General features: G+C 38.7%; 1 protein-coding gene across 1 annotated transcript in view; it reads left to right on the top strand.

Annotated features, from left to right (window-relative positions):
- The window catches only part of rgs12b (regulator of G protein signaling 12b), an 82,469-nt gene that overhangs the window by 17,421 nt on the left and 42,914 nt on the right, over positions 1-22,134 (top strand). The window contains 1 exon segment of the mRNA XM_046870388.1: positions 1,370-1,480. Coding sequence (XP_046726344.1) covers positions 1,370-1,480 — 111 coding nt within the window.

Genomic DNA, 22,134 nt, shown 5'->3' with positions numbered 1-22,134 from the left:
TTATACATAATCTTTCATGGGTAATATAAACCTTTCCAGCTGTCTGAACATCTGCCTTCAGACACAGAGTATGTATGAAAGCACACAACACAATGTGCACAGTTTTATAACGTATTCCTTGTTCACATACGCATTTGTATGTTTATCGACTAGTTTGTTGGTATCTTTACATTCTAGCGTGGGCAGTGTCTGGTTTAGAGCGATATATAGACGAAGGAGGTAATCAAGCACTCTGTAAACCGAACCGTGCTGCCAAATGCTGCTGATGTGCACTTGAGGAGAGATTATAGGCGACCACTTAAACCCTTCAGTGTGTGTTTGCTTCTCTGTGTCTTCGCTATGTGTGTGTGTTTGAAGCTCAGGGACAGGGTATGAAGACAGGCAGTTGAGAGCTCTCAGCGTATCCAGGCAACACAGAAGACTGTTTGATTATACACTCCTCAAATCAGACTTGCCACACTGGCTCCTGGAGATGTGCTCTCATGGCTGTGTGTCTGTCCTGCTGGCAGCCTTCTTATTGCCTTCTTGTTTTCTTTGTCCAAACACATAGTATCACGGTAAACCAACTTCTTTTCTTTCTGTTAGTCCCCTCTCTGTGAGGATCAGGCATGCAGCGTTCAACCCAAACCGGTAATTAGGGATTTCCCACCTCCGACTATGAACAAGCAAAGAAATGTGAAAGTCTTATTTCCAAATTTGGGAAGTTTTTCCTTAAGCCAGAGTATGATATAGAAGCAACATGTCCAAGGCTGATTGATGCACATGGGTAGCGAAGGCTGGTCCATGTGGTCTGATCTAACAGGCGAGCTCCTGTAGCTCAAATTGCTAAAGAAGTTAATGCTGGTAATGCTCGATGGGTCAGAGCTGTTTTGACAGAAAATGGGGACCACTATATTAGGCAGGTGGCCATAATGTCATACCTGATCGGTGCCAAAATATTATGCATGGTCGGTGTATAATACTGTACTATAATATAATAAGTAAATCTATAATAAATGAACTGAAAATGAATCAGAAAAGGCGACCTTTTTGCCACCTCATTGTGGTACAAGGGGAATAAAACGCACCAGCATGTGCTGTTATTGGGGAAATTCTGGGAAAAATGTGAAGTAACTCGGGTCACATCACCAAAACCGGGTGTGGATTATCTCCCTGTAAAAACACACCTTGTCATTTATACATGTACCATTACATGAATTTTTTTGCGGAAAATAATATTTGTTATTATTATTATTTTTTTCTTTGAACACTTTCAACCTGCTGTTTGTTGTCTTATGAATTCAAAGAATGCGTTTGAAAATGCATTGAACATACTTATGTGTGTGTCTTGTGTTTTTCCTGACATTTGTTTATTTTGTGTGTGTGTCAGGGCGGAAGGTTCCGGGGCGTCACTATGGGATTTCCCCAACGCTCGTCTGGGAGGAGATCGTTTGGGCGCTCCAAACGCCTCAGTGTCTCTCATTCGCTGGACGACCTCGAGGTAAAACACACCACAATCATATGACACAGAGACGTCTTCTAAAGAAAATGAACAATACAACAAAAAAAACAAACAAACAAAAAAACACACCGTACAAGCCCACCCGGTAAACATATAAAAATATAAAACACAACACCGCAAGGAAAAATTAAGACACACACCGAAAGCAGACGCACAAAGCATACGGCAGAAATATAAACCACAACATGATGAAAAATGCCACAACACCTTTTTTAAAGCCGATCTACGATATATATATTTACATGACAAAAAATACCCACTACAACAAAACACCAAAAACAACACACTTCAAAGTACATGCAAAGTGATTGCAGGTGCCCTCATTGTGTCTTTTGTCTTTCTGTTTTCCGTCCACTCCTTCTATACAGTGTTTATCTGTTCATCTGTCCATCCTTTTCTTCCTAAAGTCTGGTAGAGATATGATAGTATTTGCCCTGGATGAGGTGATTATATAAAGCCTGAACTCTAGAGAGCGAGTCTGTTTCCTCTCAGAGCGATCCAGCACACGCTAACTCCCACCGTCGCCGTCTTATTTTCTTATATAAATATCTGCAATAAATAATAAATACCCCCCATCCCCCATTCGCCTCTCCTGTTCACGCACGGACACACGTGAGTCTAAATTTAGACCTCGGCAGCCAGGCGTGTTGCCGCGTGCGCGCGTGGTGACGTACGCACGTGCGATTCCAGAAGAGGCGCATGAGCGTGGTGATGGCGGGTCGCCATGGCGACCGAGGAGAGAGGAAGGAGCAGACGCTTGGAGATGTTCGCATGATGCATTTAGACAGCGATGGCAGCACGGGTTCTCCACGCGTTTCTGAACGCTGATGGACGTTTAGAGACCAGGCGTAGGAGTGTGTCGGTTTATTCTTTGGCAAGCACTTTTATCCAGGACGGCAGAATCGAGGCAGAGAGCTGTTAAAATATATGTGACATCAACACACATTTATACTTGTTCACACTGACGGGTAAAATTCAGCAAGGTTCAACAGTTGGCACAAGTTTCAAGATCTATATAGGTTAATGCTGCATCTCTGTCTCTCACTCTGTCTTGCTCATATCTACTCACATATCTCCAGAGAGTTAAACCTACTCATTAGGGTTTCTTTACCTTTTTATATTCGCACACAAACACTTGTTGCATGCTAAAGATTGTTAGTTTCTAAGGTTTACAAGTGAAAATGACTTGGTTTGGAACGCAGCTAGTGACTATAGATTTTGGTTGATGGGACAATGTTAATACTTTAGATGGATAAATGGATGGATGGATATTGTCATTTATAGTTCATACAGTAGCCTGAAACTGTAACTGTAAAGCATTTTATGGCTATATTGCAGGTTTTTTTATTTTAATTAAAATTAATATATACAGTGTCTAACAAAAGCGACACCCCTCACTTTTCAGCAACCATTGTAGTATATCTTCTCAAGGGACAATACTATAGAAATGAAATGTAGATATATTTCAGAGTAGAGCCAAATATACAGCCAAAAAAATATGTGAGTACACCCTAAGTGATAATCGTTTTGTCCTTTGAGAAGATATACTAAAATGGTTGCTGAAATGTGAGGGGTGTATATATATATATATATATATATATATATATATATTCAGTACAGACCAAAAGTTTGGACACACCTTCTCATTCAAAGAGTTTTCTTTATTTTTATGAATATGAAAATTGTAGATTCACACTGAAGGCATCAAAACTATGAATTAACACATGTGGAATTATATATGGAATTATATACATAACAAAAAAGTGTGAAACAACTGAAAAATGTCATATTCTAGGTTCTTCAAAGTAGCCACCTTTTGCTTTGATTACTGCTTTGCACACTCTTGGCATTCTCTTGATGAGCTTCAAGAGGTAGTCACCTGAAATGGTCTTCCAACAGTCTTGAAGGAGTTCCCGAGAGATGCTTGGCACTTGTTGGCCCTTTGCCTTCACTCTGCGGTCCAGCTCACCCCTAAACCATCTCGATTGGGTTCAGGTCCGGTGACTGTGGAGGCCAGGTCATCTGGCGCAGCACCCCATCACTCTCCTTCTTGGTCAAATAGCCCTTGATGCCTTCAGTGTGACTCTACAATTTTCATAGTCATGAAAATAAAGAAAACTCTTTGAATGAGAAGGTGTGTCCAAACTTTTGGTCTGTACTGTACTATATATATATATATATATATATATATATATATATATATATATATATATATATATATATATACAGTAAATAGAAATAAAGGCTCTGTACAAGACCTGGTGGGCACGTACACCTTATATTAGTGCAGGATGTGTGTAAGACAATATGTGTAGAGAATGTGGAATATATAAATTAACAGTATGGAAAATGTACATTGTATGTACAAAGTTATACACAATGTATATGCCGATTATATATACATATAAGGCTAATCTATGATATACAATGAAAACATTATTATATACAGAAGTAATTTTCCGGAAATGATATAGAACATACAGAGTTGAGCTTGTAGTGTTTAGTAGACTACTATAGACTATATCCAATGATTATATAAGAATAATAATAGGATTCACAGTTAGGTATTAGTAGGGTATCAATAGCAATTAACACCATTATCACCCATGGTAAAGTGGAGCAGCTTGTTTTTAACTTGTAACGAATCTTATTTCTACAACAGATATCATTAACATTTGTATGGTTTTAGCAACAATTTCTATCCCAACTATATCTGAAAATTAGCAAGAAAGACTTCACATGCATTTTTTTAATGCAAGTACATTATTAAAAACATCTTCTTCTTCTTCTGCCTAATGGCTGGGTTGCATTATTAAAAACATTATCCTCTCCCAGTCATTGCAATATATGTATCTTTCAACAGAAATCAGTTGGCCACCACAGATACACTATCCGCTGTATTATCTGTATATCTGTATATCTATTTGCTGTATTGAATGTCTTGTCTTCTGCTCCATTTCCACATCACAGAAGGAGCATGGGGCAGTATGATACTTGACCCAATGGCTCTTCTTTTAGCACTTAGTGTGTCATTCATCTTTTTTATCCACATATGCCTGGGTTTTTGTACTTTTTCTCACTTTTAAAATAATTTAAAAAAAAGTAAAAAATAAGAGAGAGAGATTTTCTCAGTCCTGGTTCTTCTGATGAATTCTATTTGTTCATGATGGCACATTCTTACAAGTCTGTAATATGATTGAGACAAGGTCTTTGCTCACATGCATGGATGTGAGGGACAAACCGATTTATATATGGAAAAATATGGCCACACATTATACGGTTTCCAACTCTCGTGTGTGTAAGTGACTGCTGCTCGATAACATCAAACTCTAGATGGTTTCCGCCCCTGGGCGTTTGCCACAAACAAAGGCCTGGACGAAGATTGTTCTATGAAGGGCTGAGTTTATGAGTTATAATGGCTCTCTGCTTTTCTCAAGCCCACGGCATGCAATCACAAAGCCATCGCAAAGCCATAGGTTTGCGAATCAGAACCTGGCCATGAGGTTAGTTTGACCTTGACTACAGATCTGCAGTTCAGTACAGAACTTCATGCTGGTTTCATGCTACCTAATGACTTGTGATATCGTCATTGATCATATATTGAACAAAATGAGACGATCCTCACAGACAATTCTAAGCTTTATTGGAAAACTGTAACTTAAGAGAAAAGTACAATATCTTCATTTCATTCATCGTTTTTTAAAATCTGAACAGTAGGGGACAGTAATTAAGTAACTGTAGTTTGTTTGTGTACTTAAGTAACTTTTTTGGTACTTTACTGAAGTATTTGGAAGAAACTCCTGACTTTATCAATCAGTGTTTGACTTAATAAACATTCCATTAATTAATCGGTGTGCTAAGAGTAACATTAGAGTCTTTTCACAGAGTCTTTAAATAATAGTACTTTAGACAAGTCAAGAGGCTTTTATTGTCATTTCTACTATACACAGTGGTACACAGTAAAAACGAGACAGCATTTCTCCAGAACCCTGGTGCTACACTAAACAACATAGAGCTACAACACAACACAAAGCTACAAAAGGTGCATCAAGTGCAACCTAATGCAAACAGTGCAGATGAGAAACAGTGCAAACAGACAACACAAGACAATACACATAATACAAGATAGCGTCGACCAGTAAACCTACTGTATACTTTGCATATACAGTACTGTGCAAAGAGGACTATAAAGACTATAACCAAGAGTATATGTAAACAAACACAATGTAGTGCAAAAACAGCAGTAGCAGCAGTCGAGAGGTGCAAAAAACAGCATGTAAACAGTGTAATATGGTTAAGTATAAATAAATAAATGGTGGTGGAATGGATTGGACTTCCTGAATAGAAATAAGTAATGAGTGTTAAGTTCAGGTTGTACAGTTTCGTGAGTAAGTGAGTGAGTGTGTGTGTGTGTGTGTGTGTGTGTGTGTGTGTGTGTGTGTGTGTGAGAGAGTTCCAGTTTAGTTCTGTGTGTTAAGGAGCCTGATGGCTTGCGGGAAAAAGCTGTTGCACAGTCTGGATGTAACGGCCCGAATGCTTCGGAACTGCTTTCCTTATGGCAGGAGGGTAAGGAGTGTGTGTGAGGGGTGTGTGGTATCGTCCACAATGCTGTTTGCTTTGCGGATGCAGCGTGTGGTGTAAATGTCCATGATGGAGGGGAGAGAGACTCTGATGATCTTCTCAGCTGTCCTCACTATCACTACTATTGTCAACGTTCAGAGACAGGTTGTTGGCTAAATGGTGCACCTCCTCTCTGTATGCTGACTGCTGATGTTGACTTGTGATTTGTGATCGCCTGGATGCCCTGCCGCATGCACCGGGTGTCTCCGCTGTCCTGGAAGTGGTCGTGGATTTTCTTTGCGTGTGCGCACTTTGCCTCTCTGATGGCATGGGACAGTTTGGCCCTTGCTGTTCTTAAGGCTGGCTTGTCCCCTGCTCCGAAGGCAGAGTCTCTTTGTTTCAGCAGTGCATGCACTTTTGCAGTCATACATGGCTTCTGGTTCGAACGTGTAGTGATAGTCTTGGAGATGGTCACATCATCAACGCACTTGTAGCTGGTCACTGATGATGTGTACTCCTCCAAGTTGATGGAATCGCCGTTGGTTGCAGCCTCCCTAAACATGTCAGTGCACTCAAAACAGTCCTGAAGAGCAGAGGTGGCTCCTGCTGGCCAGGTTTTCACCTGTTTCAGAACCGGTTTAGAGCGTCTGACAAGTGGTCTGTATGCTGGAATTAGCATAACAGAGATGTGGTCCGAGTAGCCGAGATGGGGTGGGGGCTCCACACGATACGTGCCGGGGATGTTGGTGAAAACAAGATCCAGCATATTCACTTCTCTCGTTGTAAAGTCCACATGCTGATGATTTAGATATTTAAGTACATTTGAAGGCAAATACCTTTGTACTTTTGCTCAAGTGAAAGTTTTAAGGGAACACTTTTACTTTTACTGGAGTAATACTCATACAACAAAAACACATAAGCGTGAGGTAAGAATTCCTGCTAAATAGTAGCTATTAACCTTTACTACACACTTGATTTGGATGGTAAAGGTTCTGTATTGGTCAACTTTGAAAGTTTTTTTTTCACGCCTGACCTAATTTCGGGCTCATCTAGAAGAGGACATTGTCGTTTGTTTTAACACAGACAAATTCTTTCTAACCAGATTAGCAGCTCATACATACAAAATAATTAATATGCACGGACAAGATACACATCATGAATGTGTGAGAATTGTGAAATTGAGCAAAGGCAGCATGAGCATAGAACTGCTGCTTTATCTTTCTCTTGGTTAATTCAGAGCGACAGGTTTGTTTGCCGTATGGTTCCAGCCAAATTGTTGTACGCAGTTCCGATACCTTTTCCGATTTGACTTCCTCTGTTCTTTACTCCGCAACCTTCCGGTTGCTTAATCACTTCTTCTCAGTGTTCCACATGCTGGATGATGACATTGACGTGCGAACAGAGCCTGCTTTATGTAAAAGGAGCCCAGTAATTATTGTGTGTGTGTATGTGTGTCTGCGCACCCTCCTAATGAGCATTGAGCAGCATTTTGTTCATTCTCGTTAGCGAAGGACTCCATGTGTCCACATACACAGACATACAAACACTCTAATGACTGCCCTTTAGCGAAACACCCTCATGCTGTCTCTCTCGCTCTCATACACAAGTTGAGACACACACACGCACACACACATAATTACTGTCTCTTAGAAAGTACACGGCCATACATTGTGAAATGTGCAAGCACATAGACACAAATGAGATGTTAATAAAACACCATGCTTAAATTCTGACAAACTAACAGCATTGAGGAAAGCACTAATCACCGATCACACACACACACACACACACACACACACACACACACACACAGCTCAGGGTCTCTCAGGGTAACCGAACAGGCAGCCAACGTGATTGCTAGGCCATGATGTGGGCGAGTGTTTACTCAGTGAGCGAGGGCATCCCGATGCCCACGCGTCAGCCTCCTGAGTTGCTCGCTGTAATCACTCTGTCTTCTGTCTAAAACACTCTGACAATCCTACAAAGCCCAGACTTCATTTCTGTCCTTGCATAGTTTGGCACTGACAAAATGACACGCAGACATTCGTTACCTGGGAAAGCTGGCGACATGCACAGCGACAGGATGAGATAATATTAATATCTATGCAAATGACATGTGATGCAATAATTTTCCTCTAAGATATCTTTGCTCAATGGACCTTATTTATTAAACTGGTTACAAATAGAGTTCATTTGTGAGAAGGAATTGGGTCTAGTCATTTCGTATATACTATATTTATATTTTTATACTATTTGCACAATCTATATTTTATATTCTACTTTCCGTTCCTTGATATTTATTAAACTTATATTTTATACTTCATCGTTTATAGCATATACTTTTTTATACTTTATAGTTTCATTTTATTTTATATTGGTGGTATCAAAAAGTTTTTTCACTAACAGTAATAACTGGTGCCATTCTGACCACGTCTGCAAATTCATCATGGACAGCAAGTTACAACAAAGAGCAAACGTGAAATTCTGCGTGAAACTGGGCAAATCTGTCACGGAGACGTTCGACATGACATAAGTTTGACATACTGTGATGCTGCGACAAGTCGTTTAAAGATGTTTTGAGCCGCACGCGCTTCAAGGGCGGAAGAACATCACTGGAAGACGACCTGAGATCAGTAACATTCGGTAACTTGTGCATGATGATCATTGTGGAACGATCCTCGTGATCTCACTTCCGCACCCACCCTACTGGCTAGATTTAGCCCCTCTTCTCGAAAATGAAGGTCCGACTCAAAGGTTGCTGTTTTGACACCATTGCGGAGATCTGGCGCGAATCGCAGAAGGTGTCCAACATGATTCAAAAAGGAGACTTCCAGAATATTCCATAGGTAGCAGAAACGCTGGGAGCGCCGGCAAACGTATTTTGAAGGTGATAGTGTGTAAGTGCAGATAAATAAAGTACTATATTGTAAACAGAGTAAGTCTCAAAACCTTCTGATACCACCTCGAAAAACATATGTACTTTTGCACTTTTACACTTCTTAAAGATCATTGAGGTTTCAATTCTGTATCTATAGCAGCAGGTGGTCAGTTAGTTGTCCAGATTCTAAACATCAGTTTTGTGCTACATATCCAGGCAGACTCCAAGGATCTCCATCCCATAGAGAACATGGATTACAGTGGAACCTCGGGTTACGAATTTAATTCGTTCCGGTACTTTATTCGTAACCTGAAAAGTTCGTATCCCGATACAAATTTCCCCATAATAATGAACAGAAACTTCGGTAATTCGTTCTGGACAACCAAAAATATTACTTAAATAAAAATAAAGCCAATATTCACTAATATTATTTACTTTTAACATGTTATATTAAAATCATACCACATAAAAACATACAAAAGAGGAAAAGATCTTTACCGGGTACTTTCCCTTTGAGAAGACTCGCTGCAGGAGGCGACATTCGTAGAAGGGGAGGAGGAGAGTTATTGTTTGAAGGAGAATCTTATTATATTATATTATTATATATTATTATATATTATATTATAGAATATTAAAGACAGTGTTATTAACACGAACGCTGAGACAATTGTTGCATTAGAGGAAAATGAGAGCTGTTTCTTTAAGGCTACTATCAGTTGGTATTGAAGTCCAGAGTGAAATTCATTATGGGTATTGTACTGGAAAAGACTGTAACCCTGCTAATCTATCTTCATAAAAACAAGTAAAGTGGTTATGCATCGGCTAATGTTGTCCATCTCATCATTCCACGAGCATCAACTAACGAGTTGTTACGCTGCCGCCGGGAAAAGTTCAAGCGGATAAGTAACACGATGCTCTCGCTAGGGACACAGGACGCTAACTGATGTGACGAGCTGCGTGGATAGAGCAAAAACAACCAACTTGCCTGCGATTTTTTGGTGAGCGACGTTCGTATCCCGATATATTGTTCGTAACCAGGGGCAAAAATTTTGATGAACTGCCATTCGTAACCTGAATTATACGTATGCCGGGGCGTTCGTAACCCGAGGTTCCACTGTATTTCAAACAGTATTTTAACCTGTTGGAATCCTACTCAAAGCCTGTAGAACTGACACAAGATCCCGTTATTATCTGTTACAGCTATCCCCAACCGTTTCTGTTAATATTAGATTAGATTAGCTTCAACTTTATTGTTATTGCACAAGTTACAGTACAAGGCACCAAAATGCAGATAGCATCTAGCCAGAAGTGCATTGGTAGCAGTGTAAAATATTTACATATATACAAGTTGGTAACGCTATGATATATAATGGATATAAATAAATAATAAAGGATGAATAAATAATATGAAATATTGAATAATATGAAGATAAATCAACAGTACACTGAAAGGCGATTATATACAGTGAGTACAATGTTCATGGATAGTGCAATGAAGGAGAAAATTGTGTTTATGAAAAGGTTATATATAATATTACTTACCATTGCTGAAAAATACAAAAGAAATGCACACGCATTTTTTATTTCCCAACTTCCAATCATTGTAATTTACATATATTTTAATAGGAATAGTTCTGTACATCACAGGTCCACTATCTGCAGAGAGAAATATGATGAATTACTTTATTAAATGCCTAGTTTGCTGCTCCTCCTCCACTTGGGGCAGCATGATACTTGCCCCAATAGGTCTTTATTAGCTGTTCCAGCAAGACAATGCACCTGTGCACAAAGCCAGCTGCATATAGATATGACTTAAATGGTTTGGCGTAGATTATGTTAATTGGCCTGCTATAGAGCTCTGACCTCAACCCTTTTGATCCCCTTTGGGATGAATTGGAAAACTGGCTGCACCCACCGGCCTCCTCGCCTCACCTACATCAGTACCTAGCTTTACTAACACCCTTTTGCTTGAATGAGCACAAATCTCCACAAGCACATTCCAAAATCTTGTGGATCTTCCCAGAAGAGCAAATGGGGACTAAATGTGGAATGGGATGTTAAAAAGCACATATGAATCTTATGGTCAAGTGTCAAACTTTTGTCCATATATTGTATTTTGGGTTAAAGATAAACTAACATAATACTTACAGTACTTATATTACAAACAGTATCTCACAAAAGTAAGTACACCCCTCACATTAGGGCACCCATTTTATAATATTCAAGGGACAGTACTATAGAAACTAAAATTGGATATACTTTAGAGTAGTCAATGTGCAGCTTGTATAGCAGTACAGCTTTAACTCAACATGCAGCATTATTGTCCAAACAACTCGCAACAACAATTATTACACTCTAAGTGAACGTGTCAAAACTGTGTCCAAATTGTCAATATTTTGTATGAGCACCACTGTTATGCGGCACTGCCTTAATCCTCCTGGGCATGGAATTCACCAGAGCTGCACAGGTTGTTGCAGGGATCCTATTCCACTCCTCCATAATGACATCATGCTGCTACTTCTTCACCTTCCGCTTGAGAACTCCACTGGTGTTCAATAGTGTTCAGGTCTAGAAACATACTTGGCCTAATCATCACCTTCACCTTCAGTTGTCACTTGGCAGTATGTTTGGGTGTTGTTATTATGTTTGAAAACTGCTGTTTGGCTCAGTTTCTGAAGGAGCAGCATCATGTTTTGCTTCAGAATAACACAGTACATGTGGAAATCCATGTATTCCTCAATGAACCGACGCTCCCCAGTACCAGCAGCGCTCATGCAGCCCCGGACCATGATGCTTGACTGTAGGCAAGACACAATTTTCTTGGTACCCCTCACTCAACTTCTTTGATGGACCCTTGCAAGGCCTGTTCTGGGTGGTATATTCTTGGAAAACCTTTGTTTGACTCTGGCCACTGTACTGTAACTCAGTTTCAGGGTGCTTACAGATCTTCTTATAACCTCGGCTATCTTTGTGGAGAGCAACAGTTCTAATCCCTTAAATCCTCAGAGTCTTTGCCATGAGGTGCCATGTTGAACATCCAGTGCTCAGTATGAGAGAATTGTACTCAAAGTACCAAATTTGAACAGCTCTAATAAAAGGTACACAAATTTGTATGGTCTTGTCAAGCGGACATAAACATGATGAATAGGACGTGTGGCTTTGCATGGTTCAGCGGCGTACAGCTGTTATCACTTAGGGTGTACTCACATATTTTTTTTTTGCCTGTATGTTTTGTGATTTTCAGAGGACAGTAAATGTATTATGCTATACAAGCTTCACATTGACTACTCTATGTATACAAGATTAATTTCTATTTATTGTCCCTTGAGAAGATATAATAATATAATGGTGGCTGAAATGTGTGGGGAGTACTCACTTTTGTGAGATACTGTATATACCGTAATTTCCGGACTATTAAGCGCACCCAAATATAAGCCGCAATTTGACAAAATTTTTTATTTTGAACATAAATACGCCGCACCTGTCTATAAGCAGCAGTCTACACTGAAACTAATGAACTTTACACAGGCTTTAACGAAAGACAGTGTCTGTTACACGGCTTGTATCTAAACAGTAGCCTACCAAGAAAGTCATTGTTCACTGTCTTCCTCCTTCCTTTCACAACAATTTCTCTCAAAAGTTTTTCTTTCAGCATCGTCGTGCGTTTAAAAATCACCATCAGTGAAGCTTTTCTCCCGATGCCGTGCAGCTCAGAACACAGGTGAAGTGCGTTTTTTCATGCCCGGTTGTTTTCAGCGTGACGAATGATTCGCATTTCCTGTTGACAGTCCGAGTGAGCGGCAGGTCAAACGTCAGAGGAACCTCATCCATATTTATGATGTGGTGCAGCCCAATTAAGTGGTAGCGCACACGATTTAATATAAAGAGTTTCATTGGTTCACCTAAACCCGTTCGGAAATTTCATTAGTCTAATGTTATGGGGCTCGGTTATTTGGCTTGAAGCTTGTAAAACCGTGAAAAACCCAGGAAAAATCCATAAATTAGCCGCTTCGTTGTTTAAGCCGCAGGGTTCAAAGCGTGGGAAAAAAGTAGCGGCTTATAGTCCGGAAAATACGGTGTATATTATACAATAATGTATTATCAAGCATAATGGGTACTAAAATTTGTAATCACTTTAACACTTTTAAGCACTTTTAAACAGCTGGACAGACCACGTCCACAGGGTATAATGACAGCACTGGTACTAGTCAATTCTAGCATGAATGCAAAATCAAATAAAATTAAATATGAGCAAAAAAACTCGCAATGCTGGGTCTTTGTTTGTCGGATAAAGCCGAGTCACGTTTTTCTAAAGTCCGCTAAACGACGGACAATTATCCATAATGCAAGTTCATCCAACAAGCTTTAAAAGACAGCTGTTCTTCCCCACAGGCCAAAAACTCCCTCCATCCCCAGAGTTGGCATCAATCAGCCCATAAAATACTGTTTCCTATTTTAAGTAAGAGAAAGAAAAGTTGAGCACAGAGGGGTGAAGAGAGGAAAGGAGATACAGGATTTAAAGAGAGGTTTGTGTGTGTGTGTGTGTGTGTGTGTGTGTGTGTGTGTGCAGATTTTACTGTGCGGTCTCAGTCAGGTGACTGGATTCTCCAGCATGTTGCAGCAGATACAGAGAGATAAAGGTCGTCGTTAATTCACACTCGTAAACATTTGGGCTTTCGCGTTTAATTGTGAAGTATTGTGTTCACTCTCACACTAAACATTATTGTTATTATTTATAAGTCAAATGTTTGGAGCTCCTGTCTCATTTATGGAATTATCTCCACAGCGAATTACATAAATACAAAATAATTAAATAACAGCTTGCTATGCATCATCATTCGGGGGCATTAGTTGTACAGTCCCCTCCAAAAGTATTAGAACAACAAGGTTAATTCTATTGATTTTACTCGAAAGTATTTATTTATTTTTTCTGTTTTTTTCTCTCTAAGATTCTTGTGTTTGCGTAAATATACACAAATATGTCAAGAAAAAGTTATCGCCTAACCATAAGATTTGTATGCCCTTTTTGAACATCCCATTCCACATTTATTATTATTATTTGCCCTTCTGGGAAGAAGTTCCCCAAGAATTTACAGCAAGTTTGTGGAGATTTGTGCTCATTCACCTGCAAGGGTGTTAGTAAAGTCAGGTACCGATGTAGGTGAGGAGGCCTGAGGTGCAGTCAGTCTTTCATTTCATCCCGAAGGTGTTCAGTAGAGTTGAGATCAACGCTCTATAGCAGTCCACTCAAGATCTTCCATGTAAACCCTTGTACAGCATATCTTCATGGAGCTGGGAATTTGGATCTCCTAGTTGAAGTGAAGGAAAAATGTAATGCTACCACATCCAAGGACATTCTATATATTTCCATCACTGTTGGTTTACATAATTTACTAGCTTTAATAGAAACATTGCGATTATGTTTAATTTTGGTGCCTAAAGTTCTCAGGATATTTGTGTATATTGCAGTGAAACACTAAAACATTATTATTTCGTTGGCAGTAGCTCAGTGGATAATCTGTTGGACTTTTGATTGGAGGGTCATTAGTTCAAATCCCAGCACCATAAAGCTTGGCCCTAGAACCAGACCCCTAAAACCTAAATTGCTCCACCATATAATTGATATAACTGCGAGTCACTCTGGATAAGGGTGTCTGCCAAACACCATAAATGTACCTTTGATGTATTCTCAGTAATTACACTGTTAAAGAGTTGGATTATTGTGCTAAATATGGCCAGAGTTAAAAAAAATAATTATTATTTGGACGTATGACAGAGTAATTCTGTGTCAAATACAGTCCTTTCTAATTCGAATTAAAAATTTTCAAATTAAAATTTTATTTGACACATACTCTTTATACACATTCATACAGAGTAAGACATGTAGTGTAATGCTTTTTATGACTGTCCAACATGTAAACATGGAAAATAGAAATAGAATATAAGGATAAAATAAGTACAATAAGTATAAAGTATAAGTACAGTAGTCCCCCGTTTATCGCAGAGGAATCTTTCCCAAACCTTCATGATAAACGTGGGATTACTGTACTTATAAAGAGTATAAGAGTACTTTATTTTGTAATTAATAATTATATTTTTATTAATAAATGTTATTATTTCAACATAAAACTCCATAAAGCAATTCTCTATAAGTTTTTGGGTGTATCGTGCTATCCGTGAGAGACCGGGAAAATCAGCCAAACAAATTAGTTATGTAGCAATTGCAATTCCATGATAAACCGGGCGCGAGATTCGAACCGTGGGCACGAGATTCAAACCGCGGTAAAGCGGGGGATAAATGTATATTAAAGTGTAGTGTAACTAAAAAGTATGAAAATCAGGCAAAGAAAATTATATATTATTAAAGAATATTATTATATTATATATACACACACACACACTATATATATATATATATATATATATATATATATATATATATATATATATATATATATATACAGTGAGAAAATAAGTATTTGAACACCCTGCTATTTTGCAAGTTCTTCCACTTAGAAATCATGGAGGGTCTGAAATTGTCATCGTAGGTGCATGTCCACTGTGAGAGACATAATCTAAAAAAAAAAATCCAGAAATCACAATATATGATTTTTAACTATTTATTGGTATGATACAGCTGTAAATAAGTATTTGAACACCTGAGAAAATCAATGTTAATATTTGGTACAGTAGCCTTTGTTTGCAATTACAGAGGTCAAACGTTTCCTGTAGTTTTTCACCAGGTATTTTGGCCCACTTCTCCACACAGATCTTCTCTAGATCTGTCAGGTTTCTGGCCTGTCGCTGAGAAACATGGAGTTTGAGTTTCCTCCAAAGATTCTCTATTGGGTTTAGGTCTGGAGACTGGCTAGGCCACGCCAGAACCTTGATATGCTTCTTACAGAGCCACTCCTTGGTTATCCTGGCTGTGTGCTTCGGGTCATTGTCATGTTGGAAGACCCGGCCTCGACCCATCTTCAATGCTCTAACTGAGGGAAGGAGGTTGTTCCCCAAAATCTGCAATACATGGCCCCGGTCATCCTCTCCTTAATACAGTGCAGTCGCCCTGTCCCATGTGCAGAAAAACACCCCCAAAGCATGATGCTACCACCCCCATGCTTCACAGTAGGGATGGTGTTTTTGGGATGGTACTCATCATTCTTCTTCCTCCAAACACGTTTAGTGGAATTATGACCCAAAAGTTCCATTTTGGACTCATCTGACCACATGACTTTCTTCCATGACTCCTCTGGATCATCCAAATGGTCATTGGCAAACTTAAGACATGCCTGGACATGTGCTGGTTTAAGCAGGGAAACCTTCCGTGCCATGCATGATTTCAAACCATGACGTCTTAGTGTATTACCAACAGTAACCTTGGAAGCGGTGGTCCCAGCTCTTTTCAGGTCATTGACCAGCTCCTCCCGTGTAGTTCTGGGCTGATTTCTCACCTTCCTTAGGATCATTGAGACCCCACGAGGTGAGATCTTGCATGGAGCCCCAGTCCGAGGGAGATTGACAGTCATGTTTAGCTTCTTCAATTTTCTAATGATTGCTCCAACAGTGGACCTTTTTTTTACCAAGCTGCTTGGCAATTTCCCCGTAGCCCTTTCCAGCCTTGTGGAGGTGTACAATTTTGTCTCTAGTGTCTTTGGACAGCTCTTTGGTCTTGGCCATGTTAGTAGTTGGATTCTTACTGATTGTATGGGGTGGACAGGTGTCTTTATGCAGCTAACAACCTCAAACAGGTGCATCTAATTTAGGATAATAAATGTAGTGGAGGTGGACATTTTAAAAGCAGACTAACAGGTCTTTGAGGGTCAGAATACTAGCTGATAGACAGGTGTTCAAATATTTTTTTGCAGCTGTATCATACAAATAAATAGTTTAAAAATCATATATTGTGATTTCTGGATTTTTTTTTTTTTTAGATTATGTATCTCACAGTGGACATGGACCAACGATGACAATTTCAGACCCAAATTCAGTGGGAGAACTTGTAAAATAGCAGGGTGTTCAAATACTTATTTTCCTCACTGTATATATATATATATATATATATATATATATATATATATATATATATATATATAGTATACATATATACTACAGTATATATATATATATATATATATATATATATATATATATATATATATATATATATATACTGTAATTTCCGGACTATTAAGCGCACCCACAAATATAAGCCGCACCCACTGAATTTTTGTTTTGAACATAAATACGCCGCACCTGTCTATAAACCGCAGGTGTCTACATTGAAACTAATGAACTTTACACAGGCTTTAATGAAAGACAGTGTCTGTTACACGGCTTGTATCTAAACAGTAGCCTACAAAGAAAGTCATTGTTCACTGTCTTCCTCCTTCCTTTCACAACAATTTCTCGCATTTCCTGTAGACAGTCCTGAGCGGCAGGTCAAACGTCAGAGGAACCTCATCCATATTTATGATGTGGTGCGGCCCGATTCAGTGGGAGCGCATCTGATTTAATATAAAGAGTTTAATTGGTTCACCTGAACCCATTTGGCAATATTATTGGTCTAATGTTATGGGGCTCAGTGTTTTGGCTTGAGGTTTATTATAACCGGGAAAAACCCAGGAAAAATCCATAAATTAGCCGCTTCGTTGTTTAAGTCGCGGGGTTCAAAATGTGGGAAAAAAGTAGTGGCTTATAGTCCGGAAAATACGGTACATATTCAGAAACCTATTTATTGAAGTAGTATAAGTTTTAGAATAGTTTTTTTACAAGCATGGTTTTTGTTCCTGTTTTTTTATTAGATTTTTATTATAATTTTAGAGTTTGCAGGTTATTGTTATTCAAAAGCTGCGCGTTTTTCAGCTCCGCCCACAGCACGCTTTCAGGAGCTCGTCTCTTTTCGGAGAAAAGCAAAAAGCTGTATATTTATTTTAGAAATCTAATAAAATTAAAGACTCTTTCGAGATATGAAGGAGGCAATACTATAGGTACTCAAAATTGACATGAGATTGGCCGAAACTGTGTTTCCCTTTAAAGGCGTTTTCAATGGGTTGAAAGTTAATGGAAATTAGTCTAAAGACACAAAGCTGAAATGAGGCTATAAACCCTTGAATGCCAAAGCAAGGAGCCTTTCCAAAAACGCCTTTATTTACTGAAATTAATCAAAAATGTCATCAGGGCTGATCAGATCCTGAAACCTAAAAAGAAAGTGGCTTATTACTGACATTGTTGTATTCAAACAGCACAATACTTTCTGACAGCTATACCACACACACACACACACACACACACACACACACACACACACACACACACACACACACACACACACACACACACACACACACACAAAGACTTTACTCCTTGTGCTGTTAAGTGGGGAGGAAAACACAATGCTTGGACTTGCTGAAGAATGTACAGCTTCATAATTCCACACACACGTCTGACACATGCCAGATGACTGACACATACACACACACACACACACACACACACACACACACACACACACACACACATTTACTCAGTCAGAGGCCTACAGACAATAAAAAATGCATGTGAGTAAAAGCTGAATGTACATTTTATCCGATGACTTACACAAAAATGTGCTGTTTGAAGCATTAAAATGATTGGCAACTTCTTATATTCTTCATATGGAAACACTGGTACTTGTTGATTTATTTATTGCTTGTTTATTACATCCATTTTCCTGCAACTCGTCAGCTGTTCAATTTCATAAAAGTGCTTTTGTATTTTTTATGTCCATTAAATAATGTGCAATGCGACAACCATCTGTCAGGTTTCAGCAAACACAAATGAAATCATTATAAACAAATACAATCAGCGAGTGTATGTATCAGGGACACCCATACATCTAGTTATAGTGGGGAGGCAGTGCAATGCATTAAATATTACAGGTATAAACCAGCGTAGGTTTTGGGTAATGTTCACATCGGTTATCAGAATGGGGGCAAAATGTAATCTAAAGTGATTCTTGGTACTCGGCATTGGGGTTGAAGTGTTTCTATAGCTGCTGATCTCCTGGGATTTCCACACGACATTCGCTTGAGTTTATTCAGCATGGGGCAATGAAGAAAAAAGCATCTAGTAAGTGGCAGTCCATTGGGCGTAAACGTCTTGATGATGAGAGAGGTCACCAGTCAGTACAATTGTGGTGAGCAGAAAAGCATTTCAGTATGCAGTACATGGTAAACTTTAAAGTGGATGAGCTACAACAGCAAAAGATCACATCGGGTTCACCGATGACGGACATATGAAAACTGTGAAAACGTGACCTGGTCAGCTGAATCTGATGTACACAGAGCTTGTAGGGTCAGAATTTGGCACCATTGATGGGAAGATTGGATCATTTAAGTGACTTGGTTTTTCTTCGAGTCATTTAGTTCATTTCATTTCTTTAATCAGAAATAAAATAAAAGGTAAATGTCCCCCAACACGTCCAACTTTGACTATAATTCCAATACTTTATATATGTGTATATAACTGCATATTATATATGTCATGTGACAAAAGAACAAATGACTTAGACCAGAGAATAAGATTACCTAATCAATTTGGTTTCCTGTACATAAACTACGGAGATTTTGTAATGCTTTGCTCATGCTTTGTGACTCGTTCTTCTGAGTCACATTAAAGACTCGTTCAAAATGAACGAATGACCCATCACTATTTGCCACCGACAGCATGAATCCATAGACCGGACCTGCCTTGTGTCGACAGTTCAGACTAGTGGAGGTGCTGTAATAGTGTGGGGAATGCTTTCTTGGTACACTTTGGGCTAATCGGTGATTGTTTGAGCTTCACACTTGGTCTGAGTATTGTTCCTGATAGTGGTGGATAAAGTACACAAACCATGTACTTTAGTAATTCACTTAAAGTAGAGATACAGTAGTTAAAATATTACTCCAGTAAAAGTAAATATGCTCCCTTTAAACTTTCACTTGAGTAAAAGTACAGTCCTAAGTACAATGATTCATTATGGCTATAATTTTCCTATAATCATTTTTGTCACAAGATTCTTAATCAACTCAGTTTATGTGAAAAAGCTCTAATGTTACTGTTTTTATAAAAAAGGATAATAATTAGTAAAGCACTAATTGATATCTATTAAAATTATCATGAGCCCAAAACCTTCTTTTCAACTACTTCAAAAATATCAAGCAAATAAGGCCACTGGTGTTGTAGTAAGTCAGTAGATTCTTCCATCATTTATTCCTTTCTAAATGTTCTGCCTGCTGTTGAACTGATGCTGAACTGTACGTTCGTATCGAACAGATTCCACCAAGCACCAATCACAACAAGTTGCTGCTCGACCCTGATTGGTGACTGGCTGTGTGTGTGACCAGTTAAGTTTGTATCCACTCATAAATAAAAATGACTGATTTTGCAATTTACATGATTTACGTGTCTTTATTTGCGTGATCTTTTTAAGTAGTTTTTGGGCTCATGATCATTTTAATAGAGATTTATCAGTGTTTGACTCATTAATATCATTCTATTGATAGAGTTGATTGAAATGAGTTGATTAAACAAAAATGATAATAGGAACATTAATGCAATAATAAATCCTAGTACTTTGGGTGCATTTGAACGTAAATACTTTTGTACTTTTATTCAAGTGAAAGTCTAAAGGAAACACTTTTACTGGAGTGATATTTTACCTACTATATCTCTACTTTAACTCAAGTACATACATGCTTTGTGTTGTGGACGAACCATCACTGCTTTTAGGCAGAGATTGTTACAGTCTGGTTGTGAGGACCCAAATGCTTCAGTAGCTTTTTCCTGATGGTAGGAGGGTGAAGAGTGTGTGTGAGGGGTGTGTGTGGTCAATGCTGGTGGGTTTACTACTTGTTGTGTAAATATCAGTTAATCGCTAATAAAAATTCCTGCTAAATAATTCTGGGTTGATTGTAAGTGAATGAATTGTTCTTGTTCACCTCTGTGTACTGACTCGGTTTTTTCGCTCTCTTAGGTCACACTCGTGTAAAACACATGACAGCTTTCATGGTTGTGAAAAAGCATGCCATTGATTGGCCCAAACAAGACTTTGTGTTAATCCTGGACAAGAGCTTTTTAAATTTTATTTTTTGTGAAATCAATTATTACAGAAGTCCTAAGAGGCCATGAATTATAAACAATTCTTTCTTCTACTTTATTCATGATTCAGAGTTGTTTTGTTGTGATTATAACTTCATTTTTTTTTCGTGACCTCGACATAACCATAACATTTGTGGCAGTGTCTACATGCCTGCTGCCACATATTGTTAAGGTTGTTGTCCATGACGCTGCCACTAGAACATGCCTTATGCCAAATACACAGACAAATTAAGTATTGATTGCGAGGAAACAATGTTTTTATGTCAAGATTATGAGAACATTAAGTCGTGATAATAAGAAAACAACCTTTGTTATGTCGAGATCGTGAGAAACTTGTCATGATCATGAAAAAACAGGAAAGAAGAAATATTAGAATACATGGCTTCTTCAGCCTACTGTAACTGTTGTTATTTCTTCACATATTCTGGGCCTCGTTCAAGGGCCTCAAGAGTGGCAGCTTGGCAATACCAAGGCATGAACCCCCGAAAAAAATCGGGACATGGTTCAGTATGAACTGTAAGAATTAGTTTGTAAATGATATGAGCAAACTGGGGCTATTTATTGTCATTCCTGTCAATCAAAACGACAGCAACCATTAACGTTTCATGTATGTAGAAGAGGGTAGAAGGCTCTAAGCATGTTACACTGTCCTGTGAAACTGCATAAGCAGCTTTACACAAGATGTAACTGGCTGACATCTCACATGACTTAGAGGAAGCACATGTTTAGAGTGAGCCTCTCTGGTTGGTAGCTGTTGTTTAGTGTGGGAGAGCTGGTGGGTGGGTGCGAATTGGCAGGTGACCAAATTGGAGAAAAAAATAGCCAGGGGGAGGTAGAAAAGCCATGAAGATTAAATAAATAGCATGAAATGTGGTCTTGCTGAGAATGTACCATGATAAACTGGTCCTGATAAAAGAACATCTAGTGGTTTATTCGGTTGTAAAAAGAAAGAATTCCTGAAATTGCTCAGGGAATTCCACATTTCCTCTCGGGGTGGGGTTAAGGGGGTCAGTGGCTTCCTATCACAAATAGCTCCAATCTTCAGATCCCTGCTTGAAAAACTCTTTTTGTAAGA

The sequence above is a fragment of the Silurus meridionalis genome, chromosome 2 (assembly GCF_014805685.1).
Source record: "Silurus meridionalis isolate SWU-2019-XX chromosome 2, ASM1480568v1, whole genome shotgun sequence".
Classification (NCBI taxonomy): domain Eukaryota; kingdom Metazoa; phylum Chordata; class Actinopteri; order Siluriformes; family Siluridae; genus Silurus; species Silurus meridionalis.
This window is presented reverse-complemented; position numbering and strand designations above follow the sequence as displayed.